This window comes from Uloborus diversus, chromosome 4 (assembly GCF_026930045.1).
Source record: "Uloborus diversus isolate 005 chromosome 4, Udiv.v.3.1, whole genome shotgun sequence".
Classification (NCBI taxonomy): Eukaryota; Metazoa; Arthropoda; class Arachnida; order Araneae; family Uloboridae; genus Uloborus; species Uloborus diversus.
The window spans coordinates 160,030,867-160,056,554 of record NC_072734.1 but is presented as its reverse complement, the minus strand read 5'-3'; the positions used below and the strand labels follow the sequence as shown (position 1 = coordinate 160,056,554).

The following is a 25,688-nucleotide window of genomic DNA, read 5'->3' as shown; positions in this document are numbered from 1 at the left end:
TTGAATCAAAAAGAGATTTCATGAATGGATGTGACGAACTGACTATTTTCTGTGGCTTTAACTAACTGATACTTTTCAAGTCCCTCATTTTGTGAAATATTGATACTTATATGTCAGAGCGACTGTGTGTGAATAACTATACATTCTTTGTAACCAATGCACTTCCCTATATATTTTTTTAGTTAATACAACTAAATCATTTTGATAGTTTACTTCTAATGTAAAAGGAATAATACATTTATACTTAATACACGTGGCTCGGCAGATAGAAAAGGTAGAATGGAACTCGAAATGCAGCCACCTCTTTTTAGTGGATGCTGGGCTGTTAATGTAATAAAGTTTAATTTCACTTCCGTTTAAAACTACATTCTGTACAGGTGTTGTAAAAAAGAAAACTGTTCTTTAAAAGAATATATATTGCAATGTGCAAAAAAGCTTTAAGAAAGTCAGTTTTTGGTTAATTTTGCGAAACTTAACGGCTTATGTGCGAACTTAATGGTACAAAGACTGTAAATAATTGTGAAGATACATGAAAAGAGTGTTCAAAGGAAGCATTTTAACCGTATTATAACAAAACTTTTAAACACTAGTATTTTCATAAAAATTTTGGAAAATTGACCTTTTTTTCTATTTTTGGAGAAATTTAAGCCGTGGTAGGACCTTCAAAGAGTTGTTTAAACTTGATAATATTTTACATGTGTGTTGTACTTACACATGCACAGCTTTTGGCAAGTATTCCAAATTAAGATTCAAAATTTCGTTTTTTTTCGATCCACCCTAACGTACATACACACGTCACGAGAAAACTCGTTGTAATTAACTCGGGGATCATGAAGATGGATATTTCGGGTGTCTGTACGTCCCTAGGCACATATCCACGTGTGGTCGAGTTGAAAAAAAAAACTGAACATTCATTTGGGGATGAGCAAAATGGAAATTAAGGCCGATTTTTGGGTGAAAATTTTTTCGCGAATACAATACTTCCTTTTTTTGTAAAAGGAAGTAAAAAGGGGTGAATGTTATGTAAATTGGGGAAAAAAAAGCTAGAAAATTTTCTTCAGAAACATTCGAAAATAGTGTACTAAATATGCAATTTTAAGTAATCTTTAATGACATTAGGGGAAGCGGGGGCTAACTCAACAAAATTTTCCTTAATTATAGGCTTAAAACCAGTTTTAAGCTCTTTCTGTAGAATTATTGCAGTATTTAAAATCTCCGAAAATTCGGTTTTATCCAATGCAAGTTCTGACCTCATTGGGGGGGGGGGGGCTATAACCCCGTTAGCATGAGAACGAAGTAAAATATATAACTGAATTTGAAACTGATAACTTCAGATTAAAAAACCTTGATAGCATCGGGACGAAGCTATTTCCTCCAAGCCATCCCATGCTATTGCAAATCACATTATAATCTGTTGCACGTTTTGACCGAATAGGAGAAGGAGCTAGAGTTCTTTCAGCCCTCCCTCCCCTCCAACTCCCCATTGATACGCCACAGTGTATATATTTATTTAAATATAATATACATTTAAATTCGGAAAAGTATTGAAGTATTTGAAATCTTTGAAATTTCGGTTTTTTTCAGAGTTATTTCTGACCTCATGGAGGGAGGGGGGGGGGGGGCTATAACCCTCTTAACTTTGGGACGAAGTTAAATATATATGGCTGGTTTAGTTTGAAAGTTATAACTTTCAAATTAAAAAAAACGATTAAAGAACGAAATTATTTCCTCCAAGCCTTGCCATTCCATTGCAGATCACATTGTAATAAGTTCTGACCAAATGGGAGAATGGAAGGAGCTACAATCTCCTAGCACCCCCCCCCCCCCCCTTTTTATTAATCTGCCACATTATGTAGTAGTTACATTTAAATGTAATACATATTTAAATTCACAAATGTATTGCAGTATATTAAAAGTCTCTGAAATTTCGATTTTATCTAGTGTAAGTTCTGACCTTAAAAGGGGGGCTATAGCCCCCTTACCCCACCCCTTGGATCCGCCACTGCACTCCAGAGAACAAAAGAAAAAAAAAATCTAGAGGAAACGAAAAGTAAAAGAAAGAAAAAAATCTTGGAACTTAATCTAAATCTAATTTGGTTCTTGAAACCATCTGTGGATATGGCAAGGAAAGCATTTTCATCCGCTCAGATGCCATGATAGACGAGGGGAACAGCATATTGAAATTAAGGCTTAAATATAAATGAATGACTGAGGTATGGCAATTTTGGAGCTTTACATATACATGATGTCACACTTTTTACTTCCTTTTACAAAAAAAGGAAGTATTGTATTCGCGAAAAAATTTTCACTTAAAAATCGGCCTTAATGTGCTTTTTTTCTTCCCCCCCCCCCCGAATGAATATTGAATTTTTTTTTCGACCTCACCAAACGTGGATATATGCCTAGGAACCTACAGACACCCGAAATATCCATTTTGACGAACACCGAGTTAATTACAACGAATTTTCTCGTGACGTACATATGTATGTGTGTATGTATCTCTCGCATAGCTCAAAAACGGTCTGTCCTAGAAAGTTGAAATTCGGTACGTAGACTCCTAGTGGGGCCTAGTTGTGCACCTTCCCTTTTGGTTGCATTCGGATGTTCCTAAGGGGGTCTTTTGTCCCTTTTTTTTGGGGGGGGGGGGGACCATTGTTAATTTTGATGTAAACTCAAGTGGTGTTATAATTTGTCGGACATTTGGCAATATATCGCCAGTCTTTTAGTCGCCAACTTGGCGACAAATTTGGTGATTTTCTTTTTAATATTTATTTTAAATTTGGTTTCAATTTGACTACTGTTGGTGATATTTAGAGAGTAAACAATTGAATCACATTAAAATTGCCAATAATGGGGAAATGACATTAAAATTGGAGTAAAAGGGAGTCATGTGATGCACACATCTGCTCGTTTTAACAAATTTGATCCTGCTTCCCCCTTGGTCACAATTCACCTTACCCCTCCCTCCTTTGTATCTCTCACGCTGTTTTTCAAAGTTATATTGTTGTAAAAAAAATGCGTGATGTCACTCTACTTTCTACCCTATCCCCCTCTTATCACAAACTGTCACAATTTCCCCTCTCTTAAGCATTAATAGATGCTGGAAATAAAAAAAAGTAAAAGCTGTTCAGAAAAAGACGAACAGTTGTATGTAATTTGTTTTTGTATCATTTTCAATTTTAAAGGAAATTAAGATTTTTTTTTACAAAGTATTTATTTAATTCCCCCCCCCCCTCCCGTACGACAAATTTTAACTAGCATCAGAGCTGTAGTTTATTTTTCGATAAAGTAGCGGATGCATCTTATTGTTCTGCTACGAATCGAGAGTTAAATCTGTTGTTCGTAAATAAACCGACAAACTTGCTACTGTCTCATTCTCAATTTTATGGTTGAACGTCATGAAAAAATTCATTAATTTTAATGCTATTATTTAAAACAAAGCTTAAAAATAAAGTAATAATAAAGATCTTGATGCTGAAAACAGCTTTTTTTCCTAAAAATATAAGCATAATTTTATTCAACAAACAATTGTAGAACTACTTGTATGGTTTTTTTTCTCTTTTTTGCCTTTGAGATTAAAGTTTCGAACTTTGAAAGCTGAAGTCAGTAAAAAATCCGTACTTTGATTTGTGGTGAAAGTCTTCATTAAGGGTACTTTCCATTGCGAAGCTCAAACAAATATTTACCTTCCTTTTGTGTCTGTTGTATTGTGATTTTAACGGCGCATAAACACTTTAAATTATCATTGCCGAGATTAAACAGTTGAAGAAATCGAAGATGTCGGTCATACGTAGATGGCATCCTCCAGCTGTTGACAAATATGTTCAACAGCTTTTATGCCTTTTACTAGAAATATCTGATAAGGGGCTGTCCATAAATGATGTGATCTTATTTCAACATTTTTGCCCCCCTTCCTTCTCTGTCACAGATTTTCACACTTCACCGCACTAGAGACGTGCCTAAACATATTCTTATTAGCTGACCCGTGCAAAACATTCGCGTTTGACTGATGAAATTGAATCAAAAACCCGGTTTTAAAGTAGTATTTTACATAACACCAAAAACATGATTTGTTTATTTTCCGCTTACAGCGGTGATTTTTTTCTTTCTTAAATGATGTCTTTTGAAGTTTTATGACGTATGAAGAAAGTTATGACGTACCCACAATACCACCTTTGAGGAATAATATTTGCGATGCTACGATTAGCCGTGTCGAAAGAAGGTTTTTTTTTTTTTTCTGATTTCAGTGTAACAACACAACTATGGTTTGAAATCCTACCCCCAATGAGGATTCCCCCCCCCCCTTCACTGAGCCTCTTCCCAATATCAGGGATGCCCACATGGGGGTTGGGGGGATCATGGCGCAGACTGTGCCATTGAAAATTTTAGGGGGCAGGGTGTTTTAAGGGTTTTTTTTTTTTTTTTTGAAGGGGGTCCTCGTGGTATTGGGGGGTGCGCCCTTGCTCTTGGGGGGCACCCCTGCCAATATCATTTATTCAAAACTAACCAACAAGAATAGAATGAAACATAGTGTACCATTTTGATAGTGAATACTTGCTCTTCGACTCTAACTTCTATAAATAGAATGTTCTTTTTTGCATTTATATTGTGCTTTTCATCGTGTAAAAAAATGACATTCTTTGACGAAGGTCACGACCATTGACATTCCTTTTAAGCTTTTGAGTTGTAAACATTTGAGCAGCTTTTATCATTTGCTAAATAGAGTTACTATAAAAGGCATGGTTTAGTATTTTAATCGAACTTTGTATCGGTTATTTGATCTTCTTGGAATTTATACATCTTTTTTTTTTTTTTTATCGCCTGCATGTGAGGGACAAATTACTTCCGATTTTTAGCGTTATTTACTTTTTTTTTTCCAACCCGTGCTACTTCTTAAAATTATCAAAGGGCATATATATATATATATATTAAAAAGGCGTAAAAAATCTGAACTCTTAGGATATTTTCTTTAATCTTTAATATTTTTTTTCTTTTCTAATTTGATCTCATAGATGAAGCAAGAATATTTTTATTTTCCCCCTCCTTCTCCACACCACTCCTGAGTAAGCTTTTCAACGTGCATTTGTTATGAGTGGGGTCAGCAGCCCAAACATTTTTTTTTTTAATGAAATGGCTAAAGTATCTTAATTGTTCAATTAATTAAAGTTTGTCCAGACCAACGAGCCTATTTTCCCGTTTACCAACTTCGATTTTAACCCATCCGTTCATTTCTCCCTCAGTTGGCTTAGGCTGCAGAATATTTCAAAAACTGTGTATTTTCAGTTGGACAGTTTGAAAAAATGAACTTGATATCTTTTTACTGTTAACAAATAGTTTTCTTTTTATGTGCTGCACAGTGCAGCGCATAGCCAGGGTGCTGATTATCGCACAGGCCAACTAGGCTTTGGAATGGGCCCCATCTTCCTAAGAGGCGCCATGTTTTTGAAAATCTTATACACAGCATTAAAAATTTATGTATTTTTAAGACTAATAAAAAAAATCAATGATTGATTAATTGAAATGAAAAAAAAAGTTTTTATACTACTTCTCTCATTTAGACTGTTCTATATGAGTAAGAATTTTTTATTTTTCTTTTTTGAATTTCATGCAAAATTATGCAGTTACTAGTCCCCCCCTCCCCCGTAAATATACTGACAAATGAAGCTAGACTGAAAAAGAAATTGCTTGGTAAATGACCTATTTTTTCTTTTGGGTGTTTGTGTGGGAAGGGAGTGCGGGTTGCAATATCCTCTTTGTTATTTTATTGAGCTATACAAATATTAAGCTGTAAAATGAATATAAAAAAGCAGTGGTAGTGCTAAGCATGAGCAAACCGCTATTGCACAGGTCCTTCGGTGCTGTAATACAAGGACCCTGCTAGGGTAGTGCCGATACTGGGAAAAAGTTAAAACATTATTTTGCGTTGACTTAAAGTGATAGAATAGAGGGTCTCCAAATAGTTCTTGGCCTTGGGTGAGGGGGGGGGGGCTTTTGATTAGTAGGGCCCTGCCCATAATCCAGCCCAATTCAGAGGGACATTTAGTTGATGTTAGAATATTGAAATAGGCGTATGGAAAAAGTTAAGCCCTGGACAAACGTGTTGATTAGGTGAACTAGTTATTAGTATGTATTGGTCGGTACTTACATTATTAGTATGTATTGGATTATATTTTTTAGTTAAGATTTGCTCTTAATGCTGTTTCAAAATGATCAACGAAAATGAGCGTACAAATTGCTCTAGTTTGTATAACAACTTAGCAAACAGTTCATTTTCACACTGAATGAACGTGCTTTTTTTTGTCTTTTGATTTATTATTATTAATATTGTTCTTTTAATGAGATTTCTTTTATTTTGATTTTTTCAGAGTCACGTGGAGAAAAAGGGCTCACTTAATTTCGACGATTTTTTCCACTTCATCCAGGAATCTGAACATCACCTGATGGCCCTGTTCAAATACATGGATGAAAACAGTGATGGTGGGTTTTAATCGCTAAAAAAACAAAATTTAAGAGTTCATACATTTTTTTATTTTCTTTTGTAACCAAAATGTGGAAAAAGTATTGGAATCGTGAATATTTTCCATTTTTGAATAAGACATATTTAAACATTTTAGAAAGTATGGATCTATTTGAACCGTTTTTAATTTCTTTTGTCGGAAGTGAATAAAGGTCTGAAGGGGTTCAAAATAAGTATTAACTTTGTTAAATTTTCGAAATTCGACGGACTTTCACGTTTAAATCCTTTTTTTTTTTTGAAAATGTCTTTTCGAGCTCCACAATACACTTTTCGATTTCAGAAGGAAAAAAAGAAATTCCCTTATCCATAAAGGCAGGAATTATGCACAAACTCAACAAAGGAGACAACAGTTTATTGCTTTGGAAGCATGAACATCATCGTTTTTTGATTGGAAAGGCGACAGCATTTCAGCTACTTGTAAAACATGGCCGCCAGATTTGGTCAGTCACAAGATGGAAGTAGACAAGATACTTAAGTGCCTTAGTTCTTTAAAGCATAATTGCGGTTTTATTTAACTTCAATTTTTTTTTTTTTTTTTTTTTTTTTGAGGGCGGGGGGGGGGGGGGGGGGGGTGATTAAAAAAAAAAAATTCTTGAAAAATGAAAAATAAATGTTTGAAACTTAACTATATTGTTATTCCTTTGGACGCAAATGTGCTAAAAACTTTTCAACTAAATTGTGGTTTCATGAGGATTTTTTATTTTTAAATTGTTTTCATGCTACAAATTCAAAAATGTGTACCTCAATTTTTAATGTAGTAGCCATATTTTGTTATTCCTGAGATGGAAGTACACAAGACTATGTGCCCAAGTTTCCAAAAACAGAATTGGATGCCAACTATTGAAAATAACTCAATATGAGCTTCTTTTTTTTTTTTTCCGGATAAGCCTTAATTATTTTCTTGAAAAATGCAAAATTTATTCTTCAGAATATTAATTTATCCTTATTGGTTTAGACCCTAATGTGCAAAAGTATTTTTAAGGGCTATTACTTATTTATAATTTTTATTATGTAACAAATTCAAAAATCTATTTTTTATCTTAAATTTTTCGCAGATTCGCCATGGTCATTCGTAAGATAGAAGTAGACAAAGCTATTTATTTCCTAATTTTCAGAAAACAGAATTGGATGTTTATTGGTTATCTCAATGCAAACTATTGAAAACAACATAAAATGTGCAATAAATTATGTTTTTTTTAAAATTTAGTTTTAACTAGGGAGCTCTTTCCCCTGCTCGTTAACGCTCACCAACCCCAGAAGATTGCTTCACAATCTTATTTGATTCGCAAAGATTTAAATTGTCAATTAGAAAGAAACAGATTAAAAACGCATTATGAGCTCCTTTTGAATCAAAAAGCACCTCTTCCCCGGATTTCAAAATAACTTGTACCAACTTGCAGAGTCGTAAGGGCTGAGAGGGTCCTGAGCATTGTAAAACCGCAGTTTTGTACATTTGAAAAGTCGTATTCGTGGTCTTTAGTAATATATTTTGCTCTTTAGCTCGGGGCTTGAATTGAGTTGAGCCTAAGATTTTCCGTTAAAATTGAAACCCTTAAAGTTTGTTATTAAGAAAGGAGAAACATGCGAATCGAAAAGACGTAACTATGGCAACGCCAAATAAAACATCAATAATTTTGATAGAAATGATATTATTCAATCTTTATTTTTAATGGCTTGTAACTTTTTTCCTTTGGAAATAGAAGCTTAGTTTTTCGACCATAGGTCGGGATATATCTAAAGTAAAAAAAGCCGCTCTTTCCAGTAGAAGAAAACTGTAGAACAATTCCTTCACTTTTTACTGATAGATTTAATGAAGAAAGCAATGCCTACATTTCAGCTAAGCCTAAAAAAATAGCTCCACACCTTTCCAAAGAAATATAATATTAATATGTACAAGGAATTTTTCACCCCTTTAATAGTCTATAATGGGTAATTTAGGCGAAATTTGAGCTTAAAAAATTTATTACAAAAAATGAAATTTGAATTTAAAAAAAATAAAACCCCAGGTGCACACCCCTGGGGCTCCAAGTAATTTTTTACAAAATTTCAATGCTGTAGGTGCTATGTGGTTTCCTGGAAGCAGGCCCGCAACAGACTTCCTTCCAGAATTTCTTTGATACCTTACTTTTATTTACTATAAAGAGTTTAATTGTTTTCTTGAAAAGGGAAATTTTATCTGTATTTGCTCCTCATTGCTTTGGAGGCTTTCCTATAAACTGAAAATATTTCGTCTAAAAACCAGTTTAATTATTGCTTTAATTATTTATGTATTAATTTTTTTGAAAAAAAAAATTGAAACCTATTTTCAGAGGTTGCAAAGTCCTATTCATTATTTTTTTAATGAAAGTTGTCACAAGAATAATGTAGAATTTTTGAATTTTAATGAGCACTTCACTTTTCCAACGAAATAAGGTTATTGCACAATGCACACCACATAGAAGATAGAAACATAGTGAAATAATGCTCACCAACTTTAGAATACTTTAAAAATGAAACTGAATGGTGTGAAAGTTGAATCTACTTTAAAAGCATTCCATGTGTGTGATAGGCAGTTACCAATGTTTTTGACGATTTCCCATGAACTTCTTCTTTTTTACTTCCTTTTACTAAAAAGGAAGTATTGTATTCGTGAAGAAATTACACTCAAAAATCGGCCTTAATTTCTATAATGAATGTTGAGTTTTCTTTTCGACCTGACCACACGTGGATATATGCCCAGGAACGTACAGACACCCAAAATAGCCATTTTGACGATCCCCGAGTTAATTATGAGTTTTCTTGTGACATCCGTATGTATGTGTGTATGTATGTATGTGCGTGTGTATCTCGCATAACTCAAAAACAGTACGTCCTAGAAATTTGAAATTTGGTACATAGACTCCTAGTGGGGTCTAGTTGTGCACCTCCCCTTTTGGTTGCATTTGAGTGTTTCTAAAGGTGTCTTTTACACCTTTTCGGGGGGAAATCATTGTTAATTTCAATGCTAACTCAAGCGGTGTTATAAGTTGTGAAACACTTGGCGATATATCGTGAAGCTTTTGGCTGCCAAGTTTTGTCGGCAACTTGGGAAAAATCTGGCAGATTTTTTTTTTTAATTTTTCAATCTGGTTTTAATTTGGCCAATGTTGGTGATAGTTAAAGAGTTAACCACTGAATCACATAAAAATTGCCAATAATGAGGAAATAAATCTAAAAATTTTTTTTGCTTTGGTTTGCAAGAAACTAGCGGTGAAAAATTTAGTGTTTTCTTGCTTACTCCCAGGCGCTATTATCATTAAATTGGCGTAAAAGGAAGTCATTTGATGCACACATCAGTTCTTTTTTTTTTTTCCAAATCAGTCTAATTTTACCCTACAATAATTATCTTTTTTTTTTTAAAATTTTTATGGGTAATTTTTTGATGATTGTTTAAGATTTTTTACAAAGCATGTACTATTTTCCTAAAGGTTTAATTGATGCTGATGAAATTGTGAGTGCCTTTGCACGGTTTTCTGTGAAAATGGATAAACAAGAAGCTTACACGTTGCTGAAAAGGTATGTAGGCATTTTATTGCATGATATGAGTGACATGAAAATCTCTCAACTAGAAGTCTTTTTATTATTTAATAAGATGTATTGATAAAGATTTTTTTTTTTTTTTTTGTGAATTACATTTAAATTTATTCTACTAAAACAGTAAGTCTAGTATTGCTTTTCATATTAGTGTCTCGTGTATTTAACAGAAAAACTCATTGGTTTCTTTAAAAAAAAGTACATTTAGAGTGAAGTGTATGCATGTGAGTAAACATTAATGAATTCATAAATATGGAGTGCTCAGATTTAATTTAATAAAAATAATAATCTTCAAGTTTAGTAGGCAGTTAAAGAGTTAATATGAAGTCTTTCCAAGCATTAACTAATTTATTCCAGGAACACTATATTTAATCAACTCTTACAAGTAGTGCAAATCGGCTATTTTTAATTATGGTATTGTAACCATTATGAACTTTAGGAAAAGGTTTATTGAAATTCGACAGTTTCAACTAGAGACTTTATTTTAGCTACTGTATTATGAGCTTTCGCTCTTCTCTATATCTATATTCAATCTCTAGACAGATGAAATAATAATTTTAAAAAAATCCTATACATATAAAATCTGAGTATCTATCTTATCTATCTATGTCCAAGCTTCTTCTCCCGAACGACAGTGAACTGACCATCGAACCAGGTATCGATGGATTCGTCATCTTCCCGTCTTCATGTTTGGCTATTTAACATAATCCTCCGATAATAATTTAGGCCAGTGCCAATAGCTTTGAAAATGGTAAAAAGTCGAAAAAATTTAGAACAGGATAAAACCAGTTAGAAAGGTAAGAAAATCTAATAACATAAACAGAAAAAATAAATTACGGGCGAGTTGAGTTCGGGAAGGGGGGTGTAGGGGGGTTTAAGGGGGGGAAAACGGTTTATCACGATTTCCGGAAAAACTAAGAGTTCTGTCGAAAAAAAATAAATTACAAAGTTGTTAGTAATAAAAAGATCTACAATTTTGTATTTTCACTTTTTTTCTATAACCTCAAAATATATGCGAAAAATTCAAAAAAACCGACTTTTTGGTTTTTTATTTTTATCTCCCACAAAAAAAATTTTTTTTTTCACTAAGTTTAATGAAAAGTTACCTTATTATGTCCCAAATACACTGTAATTTTTTGGATTTAAAATATTTATTTTTTCTCCTTATTTTGATTCAGTAGTAAAAAAGCATCAGAATTTTCAATCAAAAAATTTCACGTCAAAATATCTGATTTTTTAAAAAAATCGGAGCAAGTTTTTTTCGTTGGAATCTCTACTTTTTGATGGTATAAAAAACAATATACAAAACTATAGAAAATTTTTGCAAAAAATGAAGAAAATCAAAAAACTCAAATTTGAAAAAAAAAAAAAAAGTCATATCTATGTAAAAATTTTAAGCTCCTTATTAAAATGTACACTTTAATTACTCGAAAAATGAAATTTTCCATGTTACATTGACACAAACTGAAAATAAAAATATACTAAAATAATTAAAAATCAAGCTACAGCATGCATTTGTATTATACCCTTCTCATCCACCATTAGACGGTGACTGCAGTGCCCCCTATAGTTTTTTGGAGTTACGAATAGCAAGCTACACTGTAGGATGGGATAAATGAGAAATTTCCGCAATTTCGAACTGTGTTACCTTAAATATTATGAAAAATAATCAGTTTTCCAATTGTGTTTGCTGTTAATTATTGGTTTGCTGTTAATTTAATAAATAGCTTAAAATTTTACATAGTGATGATTTTTGTTTTCAAATTCGAGTTTTTTGATTTTCTTCATTTTTTGCGAAAATTTTCTATAGTATTGTATATTGTTTTTTATACTATCAAAAAGTAGAGATTTCAACGAAAAAAACTTGCTCCGATTTTTTTAAAAAATCAGATATTTTGACGTGAGATTTTTTGATTGAAAATTCTGATGCTTTTTTACTACTGAATCAAAATAAGGAGAAAAAATAAATATTTTAAATCCAAAAAATTACAGTGTATTTGGGACATAATAAGGTAACTTTTCATTAAATTTAGTGAAAAAAAATTTTTTTTTGTGGGAAATAAAAATTAAAAACCAAAAAGTCGATTTTTTGAATTTTTCGCATATGTTTTGAGGTTATAGAAAAAAAGTGCAAATACAAAAGTTGTAGATCTTTTTATTACTAACAACATTGTAATTTATTTTTTTTCGATAGGACTCTTAGTTTTTCCGGAAATCGTGATAAACCGTTCCCCCCCCTTAAACCCCCCTACACCCCCCTTCCCGAACTCAGCTCGCCCGTAATTTATTTTTCCTATTAATGTTATTAGATTTTCTTACCTTTCGAACTGGTTTTATCCTGTTCTAAATTTTTTTGGTCTCAAACATTATCGGCACTGGCCTAATTAGCGGAGATATCAATTAAAAATTATTAATTATGACTCTTAGATTTCAAAATAAAATCCATATTTTTCGAAGGCTTTCCTCCATTCAAATTATTATTCAGTGCTTCAACTCAACTTTCCGGATGAACGCTTTTATTAAAATTTACAGCGTGAAGAAAATCATTGAAAAGAAACATCTGTTGCAATTTTTTTTCTCGAATATAAAGAAATAAAATTAGGCTTTTGTTTTAAGGCTTTTCCTGTAATCAGGGTGTTTAAGTTGTTTACTTTTCGATTATTTTGCCGTAATCTGCAGCAAAATTTTGCTGTTTTTTTTTTTTTTTGTTCAAGCCTGATTGTTAAATATGCGTCACATGACATAACTTTCATTTTCGAGAAGGACCGTGCACGTCGTAAAGTAAATGAGTGATTTACATGCAGTTTATTTTTAGCTACGTAACCTTAGTTAAACCTTGCTTTACGCGCATTTATTTATTCCTTAACGCGTTAGAAACTAGTGTCAGTGTACTACAAAAGCATCAACTGGACTGCTCTTACATTTTTTAGGTAGCCCGTGCAACGCCGGGCACGCAGCTAGTAAATAAATAAAACTTGAAAGTGTTTTTTTGTTTTCATGACTTACTGATTTAGACAGATTAAATAAGTACTTAACTTCTAGGTCTTCAGGTTTGCACTAGGGTAGAGGTGGAGATGCAGAACTAAGTCTTCAAGTCAAAAGGATTGAGTTGTTGTAAAGAAATACTACTTAATTCCATGAATTTGACTGATTCTGCAGTCATTTACTGTTAAATTGCCAATTTGCTCTCTCCCTCCTCTGTTTGTTTTGTTGAAAGGTTGTAATTTACAATTTTTTGAATTTTTATTCAATTCGAAAATATAAAGTGCTAGTTAATAAATATGAGGGATAAAGCATTGAATACTGCAATGGGCAGGTATGCGACGGCAGTGTCTCCCAAAATGGGTTTTTGAGATATTTGAAAGAAGGCGTTCCGATTCTCCACAAATATCGATAAATATTTAATTTACTTTTGAAAATTCCAACATTTTCATAAGTAAAATGTTTTAATTTGACTTTCTTTTTATGCTTTATTTTCAATGAACCAATTTAGCAAAATTTGTACAATAAAGCTGAAATAGAATCAATAACAAAAATGCAAAAAATTTGAAGTCTAAAAATTTTGCAAATACTGCTGTTTACCTGCTCAGGATGAAAATGAAAAATATAATGTATCCCTACAAATAGAAATCACTAAGTTTAAGTAATCTAAGTTTGTCTTAATTTAGGAAGATAGAATTTGTTTTCACTCCTTTGTTTCATTACGATAATGTGAATGCAAAAATTATTTTAAATTTTATTGTTTTAGAATGGATAAAGATGATTCTTCTACAATTACATTTAATGAATGGCGTGACTATTTGCTTTTCCTGCCCAGCTTTGAATTACATGAACTTCTGCGATCATGGAGGCATGCAACTGTAAGTCTCTTACATTTTATAATATTTTATTGAAAAAAGTAAATATGTTATCAGTTAATTAGTAATTTTTATCTGTATTTACAGACAGGTTGTACAAAATTCTGTTGTAAATTTTGTTTGGAATTAATATTTCCTATGAAGTTTTGATCAGGCAATACAGCAGTGAAACACCCATTCTTTCTGCAATATAATTTAAGATCATCAGTAAATTTCTATTTTAAGAAATCATAGAGTAAGTGCACTATATAATGTTTTTGAATTCTGAAATAGTTGAGAATCTGCTAGATACTTTTCTCATTTAAATGTCAATATTAGAAAATATAATTATAGCATTCAAAATAAATAAATAAATAGTAAAATTAATAAATAAATCACCTCGTCAATTTTATCGCAGAACTTTAGTTAGTGAAATACTTATTGGGGGGGGGGATGCTGGATTTAGTTACTTTGTTAAAATGCTCTTGAAAAAAAGTATCAAAAGGAAAGTTTTTGAAGTACTAAAAGGAACATATTGACAATAAACCTGCAAACATGTTTAAAAGCAGTCATGCAGATCCACCCATTCTGTTTTTAAAAATTTGTTTAATTTATTTAGTGGGGGAGGGGGGGAGTGGAACTCCCCTACTCTTCCTCCCACCCCCACTAGTAAAATACTTGACAATTAAAAGATTACCTCACAGTGCATCTCGGTAATAATCCAGCAATTTATTTATTCTTCAAACTAACATTTTTGTTTTGTAACAAATGTTTGCCTGGTTACAGAAATTCAGCATTTGTGCTTCACATGGAAAACTGAATCTGAACATGTTATAATTTTTATCAGGCAATATTAATCAGGCGTTTTTTTTTTTTTTTTTTTTTTTTTTTTTTTTTTTTTTTTTGATACTAAGTAGTAGAACATATTTCAGAAGTATAAAAATAAGTAGAACTTAGAACTTTTTAATTCAAAACAAAATTTTGTTTTGATTATTTTAATGCTAATTTTGAACATTTTAACTCTATTTTACTTTAGGATCTTGTGGAATACAAAACTTTTTGTAACAATGCTGTAAATAACATTTTTGCACCAAAAATTTTAAAATGTTTTAAATTGTCTTTGCTAAAAATTACATCTATGTCGTGACCAATTATTGCATTTCATTTATAATTTATGTAACCAATCATAAAGTCAAAATGCATGGAAAAATTATTCACGTCACAAGATGAGAATTTTTTTAGTGTGCATGAGGGAAGGGGGGGGGGAGAAGTAAATTTTACCAAGGTGTACATTTTGTATTTGTTCCTTAAACACCTCTAAAATCTTTTGTTTATGAAAATTAAATACATATCACAAGTTTCATTAATTACGAAAATTCTTTAATTATTTTAGAGGCAATCGAAATTATTAATCGAAATTATTAATGGATATTATTAATCGAAAGCCATAAACTCAAAATGGAAGGGAAACAATCCTTCATTTGAGCCCTTTGTCCCCTTCTCTCCTATTTCTGAAAAATTTTGAAATGACAGGCCTAGAAGCACGGATTTTTCTGAATTTAAACTTTTTAACTTTTTCATGTTGTATGGAAAGAGGGTAGTGTGAAAGACCATACACTTTTGGAAAAGAAAGAAAAATTTTCTATGGCGAGTTTATGGAAAATGGAAGTGTTGTTGAGCTTATGTGGGTCATCTTGATAGCTGTATTTCTAAGGCAACTCAACTGAAATCCAATAAGTGTCCCTTTTCAAACACTTTCAGAACAAATCAAAAGTTACTAGAGCCAAACTCAAAAATTGAATGAAGCAATCAATGTTTTAAATTAAAAAAAAAAAACATATATATATATATATATATATATGTATATTTATTTTTTAATTTGGATGGGATGGGGGCCGCTGATTTCCCTTGTCCTCCTCTGAATATGGCCACAAGTGCTATTAAGCACGAAACTGCAGTCTTTGGCTGGAAATGTCTGAGCTGGCGGTGTATTTCAAGTATGACCACATGTTATTCAAAACTTCATGGATTTTGTTTTTCATAAAAATTTTCCACAATTAATTTTAACCAAAATTTCATTGAGAAATTTCATTTTTTGTCAATGGTCAATGTAAATAAATTTCCACACTCCTTTTTCTTTGATTAGCATATCAATGTTGTCGAAAATTCCTCAATCTTCCACTGAGTGAATGAACTTCTCATTTCTCCTTGAATTTCAGTTCCTACTTCTTATCAGTGGACAGTTGAGTTTCCCCATCTCTTTGACACTTTTTAATGCTCACTTAGTGTAAAGTTCATGATTTGTTATCACTTTCCATGCTGTTTTATCTCTCTTTCTTTGGATTGGATGAATTTTTAAAAGCTTGTGACGTAGTGGGTTGCCTCTTTTGAGGACACTCTGAATAATTTATCATTCTTTTTACCATGGCTTTCGTAGCAGCCAGACATGGAATTTTCTGCAGAGTCTCCAATGTTTGTTCTTTTAAACGCATTTCAATATTTTGTTATTCTGGAACTACTGCATACTATTTTTCCCAGGTTTGTTCCATTGCTGTTGTTATTTTGGCCTTTAATATCTTATAAACTGTTGTAAAGGAACCTATTTGTTTACAAGTATCTTGAATTGTAAAAAGTGCTTTACCAATTTGACACTTTAAATTTGGTTTAAAAAGTGATGACATTCAGTGTTTATAGTATAAACAAATATAAAAACATTTGTTACAAAATAAATGTTTTTATGTTTTAATTAAAATTTTGTTGTTTGTACTTTATTCTTGTTTAATGTGTGAACTAAGACTTGTTTGATTTTTGTATTTATTTATTTATATTCAAATTTGACATTTCATTCAAAATTTGTTCCCACTTTGGATCTCTTTTAAAAATTCATGTATTACTCCCCCCCCCTCGCCCCCATTTTTACAAGATTTAAGTTATTGATTTCTTCAATTAAATCAACTTATTTTTGAAAAAAAAAAGCCTCTACCATTTTGATATAAAGAGGGGGGGGGGGGGGAGCGACTCATTGGTAGCTATATTAAGATTTTTTTTTTTTAAATGCAGCATTTTTTATTAATTGGATAATAGGGTTCAAATAAGGAACTTACTGTATTAAAATGCAAGATGATTAGATTACGGACTGAAATATTTCTGTGCCAGACTGGAGCTCAGTTTTTCAATAAATGAATGTATTTTATAATTTCACTAATACCTTTTTTAGTGAATGTCATTATTATTATATATTAGTGTCTCAGAGGTAAAGTGTCAAGTCCTCATGAAATACTAGTAATAAAATTTAAAATTTTTTTTAGTAGTGTTGTAAATGATGGAAATTATCATTCTATCAAATAGCAAAAAGTTACAAATTGTAGGTTTGTGGATGATAGTTGAACTAAGAAGAAATTGAAAACTTGTAAATGGCAGTCATGTATGTGTAAAATTGGCTCATTGGGACTTAACACAGTCTACCTCTAAGGCACAGAACAGTCAACTCTCAATAACTCGTAGTCTCAAGGGACTGACTAAAACCTTTGAACAGTCGGTGGTACGAGTTAGCGGAAGTTCCTTTCCCAGCCTTCTAAAGAATAATTTTTCATTTTCTTTTTCAGGAATAGTGTATAATGGATAGACTATAATAATTCTAGTATAGAAAAACTAATTGTTAGTATCTTTACAGAGAATGACATTTTATTAAGATACTTCAAAAAAGGAAGTTGTTTTTTATTGCTTACCTTTTTTATCCCATCTTAAAACGTCATTTCAGTTTGCATGTCTTACGCCCAATTTCTTTTCTCTTAATTTCAGTTTGTATTGCTTTTAAATGTATTTTTGTCCTTAAAGCATATTATTTGAATTATCCAGAAAATAAAAAGGGCCGTTTTAAAAATTTTTGTCATTTAAGTCTTTCAAAGGTTAGCCAGCAGTATAATTTTAGGTAATTAACCATGGCAAAAAGTAGCCCAATTGACTACTTCTCACTCTTGCTACACTTTGCATTAAGGAGCATTTTTGTAAATAAATTATATCCCTTGTTTAAGGTGATAAGCTAAGCTATGTGTTACAATTGGGGAATTTTTTCTTCTTGTTATTTTAACTGCTTTTTTATACATAAATTGGAAACGAAACTCTCGTAAAAACTTCAACTTTAAAGGAGTACATTCAAGATATAGAGACAACTTTGTATTGAAAACACTAAATTATTTTGGGACCCAATGAAAACTTCAAGATAAAGGAATATTCGAGTCATCGAGAGTCGACTGTATATTCCTAAAAAGTGTTTTTTTTGGCAAGGGGGGGGGGGGTAAAAATTGAAGAAGGTTTAAAGTTACCAATCCAATAATGTTATCTCTTTTTTTTTTTTTTTGTCTTGATTTAACGTTTTCCATTTCTTCATCAATTTTGTTCAACAGTCCAATAAGAAATTATTTTTTTTTTCAATAGGAGGGAGATTGGCACTTAAATTTAAGCACTAAATTTATAGAATGGCATTTAAAAATGTGTTTTATTTAATAAATTATTGTCAAATTTCAATTAGATTTTTAACTATTTTGCTATCATTATTTATTTTATCAATTTTCAATTAATATTTTGATATTTTTATTTATTTTATGTATTTATTTATTCACTTTTGTAGTTTTTAGATTTGGGAGAAAATGTCCTTGTTCCAGAAGATTTTACTGAAAATGAAATGCATACAGGAATGTGGTGGCGACATCTAGTTGCTGGAGGTTTAGCTGGAGCTGTGTCTAGAACGTGTACAGCACCTCTAGATCGAATCAAAGTATTTCTTCAGGTACTATAATGTTTTTTATCTTCATGTTTCTGAACAAGAAATAAATAATTGAGCTTAAGGAATTAAGATAAATTGTTTTATGATATTTTGGTTTTATTTTGTAGCTAAATTGACTAAATCTGTATATGTGTTGCTTTTAGGTTAGAGGCACGGAATATAGTTCTATATCAGCATGTTTAAGGCATATGCTCTCGGAGGGAGGTGTGAAATCTCTTTGGAGGGGTAATGGAATAAATGTTATGAAGATTGCACCTGAAAGTGCTTTAAAATTCATGGCTTATGAGAAGGTAAGAATAATTTCTTATAATTCATATGATGTTCATGGTTCCATGTTTGTTTTTTAGATGAAAAAATTAAATATTTTTTAGTTGGAAATGTAACACAACTTTTTTCTTGTTATCCCTTATTCATCAGCCAAAAGTTTACGAAAGGTAGTTTTTCCCACGATGTTAAACTCATATTTAACTCATCCTAATTCATATTTAAGGGTCCAGAAAAACACCGCCATTTAGGGCTGCTATTAAAATTATAAAATCCAGCTGATTCTTCATGATCCAAAGTCTTTCCATATGAAAAGCATTTCATTATTTTAAATAAGGCAATAGGTTGTAACCTATAAAAAAGTGGGTATTATAGGTTGTAACCCTAAATAAAAGTTTTGTTTTTAATTTCGCATGTCAACTCATGCTTTATTATTGCCTCAGTACTTTATTGGGAATAGATTCTATACAGGTAAGTTGTTAGCTTGGGGCTACCGGTACCTGCTACCCCCATCTGCCTTCTGATTTTGTTTGCGCAAGAAGCTTTTTTTCCTCCCTATTTGTCGAATCATTTATCAAAACATAAATAAATTAATAAATAAAAATCATTGTATTCCTGGCCCAGTCTTGAATTAGTTATGAGTAGAATTAAAATTTTGTTGATTTTTTTCTCATCATTGTATATACAGTTGCACAATTATCTAAAATAAATATTACTGAAATAGTTTTTTCTAGCTATGAGTCCAACATAACAAGAAAATGTCTGTAAACTTTTGAATTTGCTACTGCTTAAATGGACATCATAGAAAGTTATAATGAAGAAGCATTATGTATCTTTAATACACATTCTATTTTCAGCTGAACCACTGCATGTTTGTAGCAGAATTTTGACTTTTAAGTTATTATGATTATTTTATTAGTGGATGAATTAGCATAACAAATATGTTAAATGAAATTATTTTATAAAATTCACAGGTGGAATTAACTCTTATTGCAGTTAAACCCTTCTAAGACAGGTGATGCTTTAAACTGCCACATTTCGTGGTTTTGGGATTTTACTGACTATATTTAAAACTTCCTTCTCTTATTGCTATGATGGTCCTCAGTCGAGTTTGTGTTACCATTAGTTTTATACTAAAAAGGCCTCACAGTATTATATTTCAGCTGTCATTTGAGTGTTTTTTTTTTTTTTTTTTTTTGAGGATAATGAGTAATGAAGACAATGAGTGACAAAAAGGATCAGCAGCACTTTTATTTAAATAATTAACCCTGTATTTTTTTTTTTTTTCGAATTGCTCTCTATCATTTCACAACATCTAAATTTGTTTAAATGTGACTAAAAAGAAAAAAAACTGCAATTAGATAACAATTTGTCTGATCACTACGCTTCTTGAGAATTTTGATTAGAAGATTTATAAAAATATCTGCTATCCCACCTAGCAATATCTTGCCTTTTTGATGCTAAATAATATTTAGATTCTTTATTAATTAAATGCTAGTAAAGTTGTAATTATTTGCTCTGAAAACTTACATAAGTATGCTCACATTAATTTGTAGTCTTTTGAATTCTGTTTTTTTTTTTTTTTTAAATTTATTTTAAAATCTAGTTTTAACCGATTTACTCATAATAATTCAAATTGGTTTTGCATTAATCAACTTTTTGTCAATTTTTTCAATAGGCAAAAAGGTTCATTCGTGGCAATTCTGAACACGAGTTAAGCATTTATGAAAGATTTGCAGCAGGATCAATGGCTGGTTGCATTTCACAAACTGTGATTTATCCAATGGAGGTAAGAAAAGTGTTTATGTTAATTTCGGTATTCTTCATTCTTTAAAAGAAATTTTGCATTGTTTTTCATTGCTAAAAAATAGTGCAAATAGATATTATTTGTTTTTATTTAAATTTGCCAGATCTTTAATTTTTTTCCTTTCAATGTAGGTTTTAAAAACCAGACTCGCCCTTCGGAAGACAGGCCAATATAAAAGTATTTGGGATGCCACATGCAAAATATACAAAAATGAAGGACCTCTTAGTTTTTATAGAGGTTACGTACCTAATTTAATTGGAATTATTCCGTATGCTGGAATAGATCTTGCAATTTATGAGGTAAGTCTGATACTGTGCTGTTAATTGGAAAAGTACCATGTAACTGAACTTTGAAGTTCAGGAGCAAATGAGTGGTTTAAATGAATGTAATGTGCCTTTAAGAAATTTTAAGATGCAACTACCCTAAAATTTTGATTTGTTTCAAGATATTTATTAAAATTAATATCTATTGCAATCGATGTTACAATTATATGCTCAAAACTTAGTTCAAGAAACAAAAGCCTGCTTACAGATATTAATTTTCAAATTTAAAAGACAATTTATGTGTTCTGCCTTCTGATTTGAAAAATTGCTTATGTGTGCATACTTGCCAACTCTACTGTTTTTAACGGGAGACTCCCGTTTTCTGCTTCCATCTCCCGATTTCCCGTTTTTTACGATTTTCTCCCGTTTTTGCAGTTTTTTAGTCAATCATTAAAAAGTTTCACTTTCTTCTCAATAGGTGGCGCCCTTTTCTAGTCTACCAATGTCCGGGGGAACAAGAATTTTTCCATTTAATAACTCATTCAGTAAAAATTAATTTTTTGGAAGTGTTTTGCCGAAAATTGCAGCCGATTTCAATCTTTTTGCATCGTGAAAATATTTCAATTATTCTGAAAGTTTGAAGTTATTTTAACATGTGCTACCCTATACCTATTTATTTTATATTTTATTTTAATTATATATTGATTTTTTTTTTCGGATTTGAGAAATTAAATTTTTGTAGGTACTTTTTTTGGTAGAGACTGGGGAATGTATGAAACTATGAAACTTTAAGCAAATTCACTCCTTATTGTTTGGTTTTTTCCTTTGCAGTATATTTTTCTTGCTGCTACCAATTAGCTTACATCTGCGAAAAATCCCCATCTCACATTAATTTTAGTATTTATGTTATTTAAAAGCATAATTTAATAATTCTGTTGTGAAGATATGTCGCTGGTGAAGCACCTATGTAGGTACCTCTAGTGGAATCTCCTGTTTTTTTTTCTTTGAAGGTTGGCAAGTATGTATAATATTTACATGTGAGGGCCTTATTCGATTTGACCTTTTTTGATTGTAACGAATATAAAAGCAAACAAGTGCATTTATATTCTGAACCCGTATATACGAGCCCAAGTATGGAGTTTTTTTGTCAGATTGTTGATTTCAGAGCTTCTTATTCCAAGACATTCTTGTTAAATGTTGTTTAAGGAGTTTTGTTATAGTATATGTTTAAGTTTTTTTTTATTTTTTGCAATAGCCAGTGGTGCCCACGTGTGGGGGGGGGGGAGATTTATGGTGTAGACTGTGCCATTGAAATTTTTAGGAGGTGTTTTGAGGGGGTATTTTTCTCATTTGGGAGGGGGGTGCCCTTGGGGGGGGGCACCCCTGTAATAACCTTAAATTGTACAAACTTATTATTTTTTAGTAAGTAAATTCAATCAATGAATCCTTCTGAACCTTTCAAGAAATTTTTCTTCAAATGAATAAATAGCATTACTCAAATATATACAAAAAAATATTAATTTAAGTGTATACTGAAGCTAAACCTTAAGGTATTGAGGTCCATTGTTTAAAAAAAGTTTTAACCTTCAGATAAATCCAAAGGGATTATAAAATTGACTGGAGAGTTTTTTATAAGTCATACAAGTATTCTAGGATCATGTTAAAGGTGCCATTTTAAGGGGGAAACCAGTTTAGACGGGAAAAAAAAATCAGCTTTTTTTTTTTTTTTTTAATGTCATAAAATGTTAGTAAAACTATTCAAGAATATGTTGCCAAAATGTGAGTGAAAAATTACGATTAGTTCCGATGCTATGAGCACTTAAGTGACTCTGGAAAACGTTCATTGTAGTTTTTTTCTGGCACATTTTTCTCGAAACAACTTTTTTCAACTGGTGGGTATTCTAGCTCAAAGAGTTATTGACCAATCGTTCTGAAAATTTGTGTGAATATTCTCTACTCTATATGACCTAATTATACTCTATATGATGATATCTAACTCTGCGATGATATTATTGATAAAAATATTTTGTTTAATGCAAGAAATGTGAAGAAAAAAATGGTAGAAAAACATGACATTGTAATCAAAAGCCTCAAAAACATGCAATTTTCAACTTTTTTGATCACAATTTGGTTGATATTCTTAGAAAATATGTTGCTTTAAGCAACATCGTAATACGAGAAAGAAAAATTGTAATGATTACAGATAAAAATTGTGGCTTTCGTAATGCCCACCAGCAACGAGCTTTGATGGCGACTGCCCATGGACAGCAGCTTCTAACTCCGGTATTTCTGGTGGAAAGGACTTCATAAAAACAAGGTGTACTTCAAAATATGAATAAAATATGCTTTAAGTTTAAAGAAATTCTGATTATTTCTTTCCAATTAAAAATATTCACGAAAAACACTAAAATTTCGGCTTTCTAAACTGGTTTTCCCCCTTAAGTCCGTGAAAATTATATGGCAGTTAAACTCCTATCGGACACTGCCCGACGTAGAACCGCAGAGGCAAATTTTTAAGATCGAACTGAGTCCAATGCAAAACCGCAAATGTTTAAAGCAGTGGATGGATTCTTTTTAATTTCACATGCATAAAAATGGATTATAAAAAATATCTCAGAAAAAATACACATGGTGGCCTACTTAGGTTTTGGCAAGAGTGAAAATTATACCCTGGCTCTTATTCAAGAACAAACATTATTAAAGTTTCATAATGAATTTCTACTGTTATTCATCTTATTGAATTTTTATGAAACTGTGTAGGGGTCCAGGGCACTATCTCTAAAGTTCACCAACGGCACTAAATCCCATAGATAGAGCACTGAATATGCAGCATTACTATTAGTATTTGAATCTTATTGTTGTAATGATATTCTTAATTCATGAGACAAAAGCATTAACTTCATTCAATCAAAACACTTCAGTGAAGTTCATTGAGTTCAAATAACTTCTGCATGAGATTTAAATATGTATGATTTTATTTTTATGCTTGTTTTGAGCATTAGATTGCTACTCTTTAGCTTCCCTTTTTAAACACATAATTTATCAATGTTACAACAACTCCATTTTAAAAACCAACTTTTATTCAAGTTTCAACTTGTTTTAGATGTTGAATAAATATCTTCAACAATTGTGTGTGGCAACTAAATTTTTATCTAACAGTTTTCCCCTGCTTCCGGCTTTTGCTTTAAAATTTAGTGGTTCAAAATAAAAGTTCTGAAAAGAGCTTTTGGTTGTATACATTTTTCAGGAAAGGTTGTTAATGATCATTTTTACAATGAATAAAAGCGTTAGGTAAGGAAAGATTGGATTTTGGCAGATAACATTTTATAGTTATGTTTTCATAATAAAATTAATGTGATCATATTTTTTTCCCCATATAATCTTCATGAAGTATTTTTTCCTGGCTTTTCAGACCTTGAAAAAAGCTTACGTTCGCAGTCATCCAGAAACAACAGATCCCGGTATTTTAGTTCTCTTAGGTTGTGGAACAGTCAGTAGTTCATGTGGACAAATAGCTAGTTATCCTTTAGCATTGGTTAGAACACGTCTTCAAGCTCAAGGTAACTTTTAAGTTTTGTATGAAATCATTTTAGAACATGCCATGCTGTCATATTATCACAATGATGAACACCTGTGTTCCAGATGTTGTAAATAAATTTAAAAAAAAAAAAAAATACTCCTAGCGTACAGCAAAATTCATTGATATTTCAGAAAGATCGTACAATGTATGAAATTTGCAAACTTACCTTTTATGACGCCATGATTTTAATTAAGCTAAAAAGGATAAATCAGCTTTATTTATCTGTAGTATACAATTAGTATACAAGCATTAAAAGGGTTCTACTTCATGTTTTTCTACTTGTGTAAATGAATGCACATCTATATATTTGTGATCTGGTTTTTGAGATCTGATTTTAACTATATTTGGGGCGCTTAGTCGAAATATGAAATTAGATTATCTTTATCAGCTCTACTTTTTTTAAAACAGTGCTGCTGCCATACCCAAAGTTTGCAGTCTAACTCCATTTTGCGCACTTCTAGTAAGGAAGTATAGCTTTTTGAAACAAGAATTGCTTCTGGCATATTATTTGCCTTTTTGTCAGTCAACTGTCCAGTTATTTAGGAAATTTCACTAGGTGGAGTAAACATCTGGCAAGTTTAGTAACAATACTTCAGCAAGTTAAGCTCAATTTGTGAGTTCTTGCTTTGCATATGTTCGTTTCACTCAATAGATGATGAATTGAGTCTTTGCTGTATATAATATTTGTAGGGCTTAATTAAGATATTTGTTGATCCTAATGCAAAAATATTTTTGAGGCCCTTTGTAGTCAAACCCTATAAACATACAAACATTCACAGAAAATCAGGAGTGGCAATTTTAGGGATGTTGAGGTGCTCAACCATTTGTTCAATGTATCTATTGGGGTTCAGGGCATCCCGCACCTTAAGTACACTTATCAAAATGTAAATAATGAAGAAAGGAAAAAAAAACCTTAGTTTTCTTAAATGATCAAACAGTTTCAGCTGTTTTTAGCCCTTAAAAATCAGGAAGCCCAAGGCCACATCCTAATCAGTCTGTTTGGCAATCAGGCTTTAAATATTTGTATAATACAGGGTGTCTGAAAAGTCCTTGACACATTAAAAAAAGTAACTTTAAACGATT

The 25,688-nt window shown here is 31.5% G+C and overlaps 1 protein-coding gene across 1 annotated transcript in view; it reads left to right on the top strand.

The window, feature by feature from the left end:
• LOC129220128 (calcium-binding mitochondrial carrier protein SCaMC-2-like) overlaps window positions 1–25,688 on the top strand; it is a 67,868-nt gene that overhangs the window by 40,686 nt on the left and 1,494 nt on the right. The window contains exons 2-9 of the mRNA XM_054854472.1: window positions 6,366–6,477; window positions 9,964–10,051; window positions 13,818–13,929; window positions 18,536–18,694; window positions 18,835–18,981; window positions 20,634–20,744; window positions 20,894–21,061; window positions 24,438–24,585. Of these exons, the coding sequence (XP_054710447.1) occupies window positions 6,366–6,477; window positions 9,964–10,051; window positions 13,818–13,929; window positions 18,536–18,694; window positions 18,835–18,981; window positions 20,634–20,744; window positions 20,894–21,061; window positions 24,438–24,585 (1,045 nt within the window). The remainder of the gene's footprint in view (window positions 1–6,365; window positions 6,478–9,963; window positions 10,052–13,817; window positions 13,930–18,535; window positions 18,695–18,834; window positions 18,982–20,633; window positions 20,745–20,893; window positions 21,062–24,437; window positions 24,586–25,688) is intronic.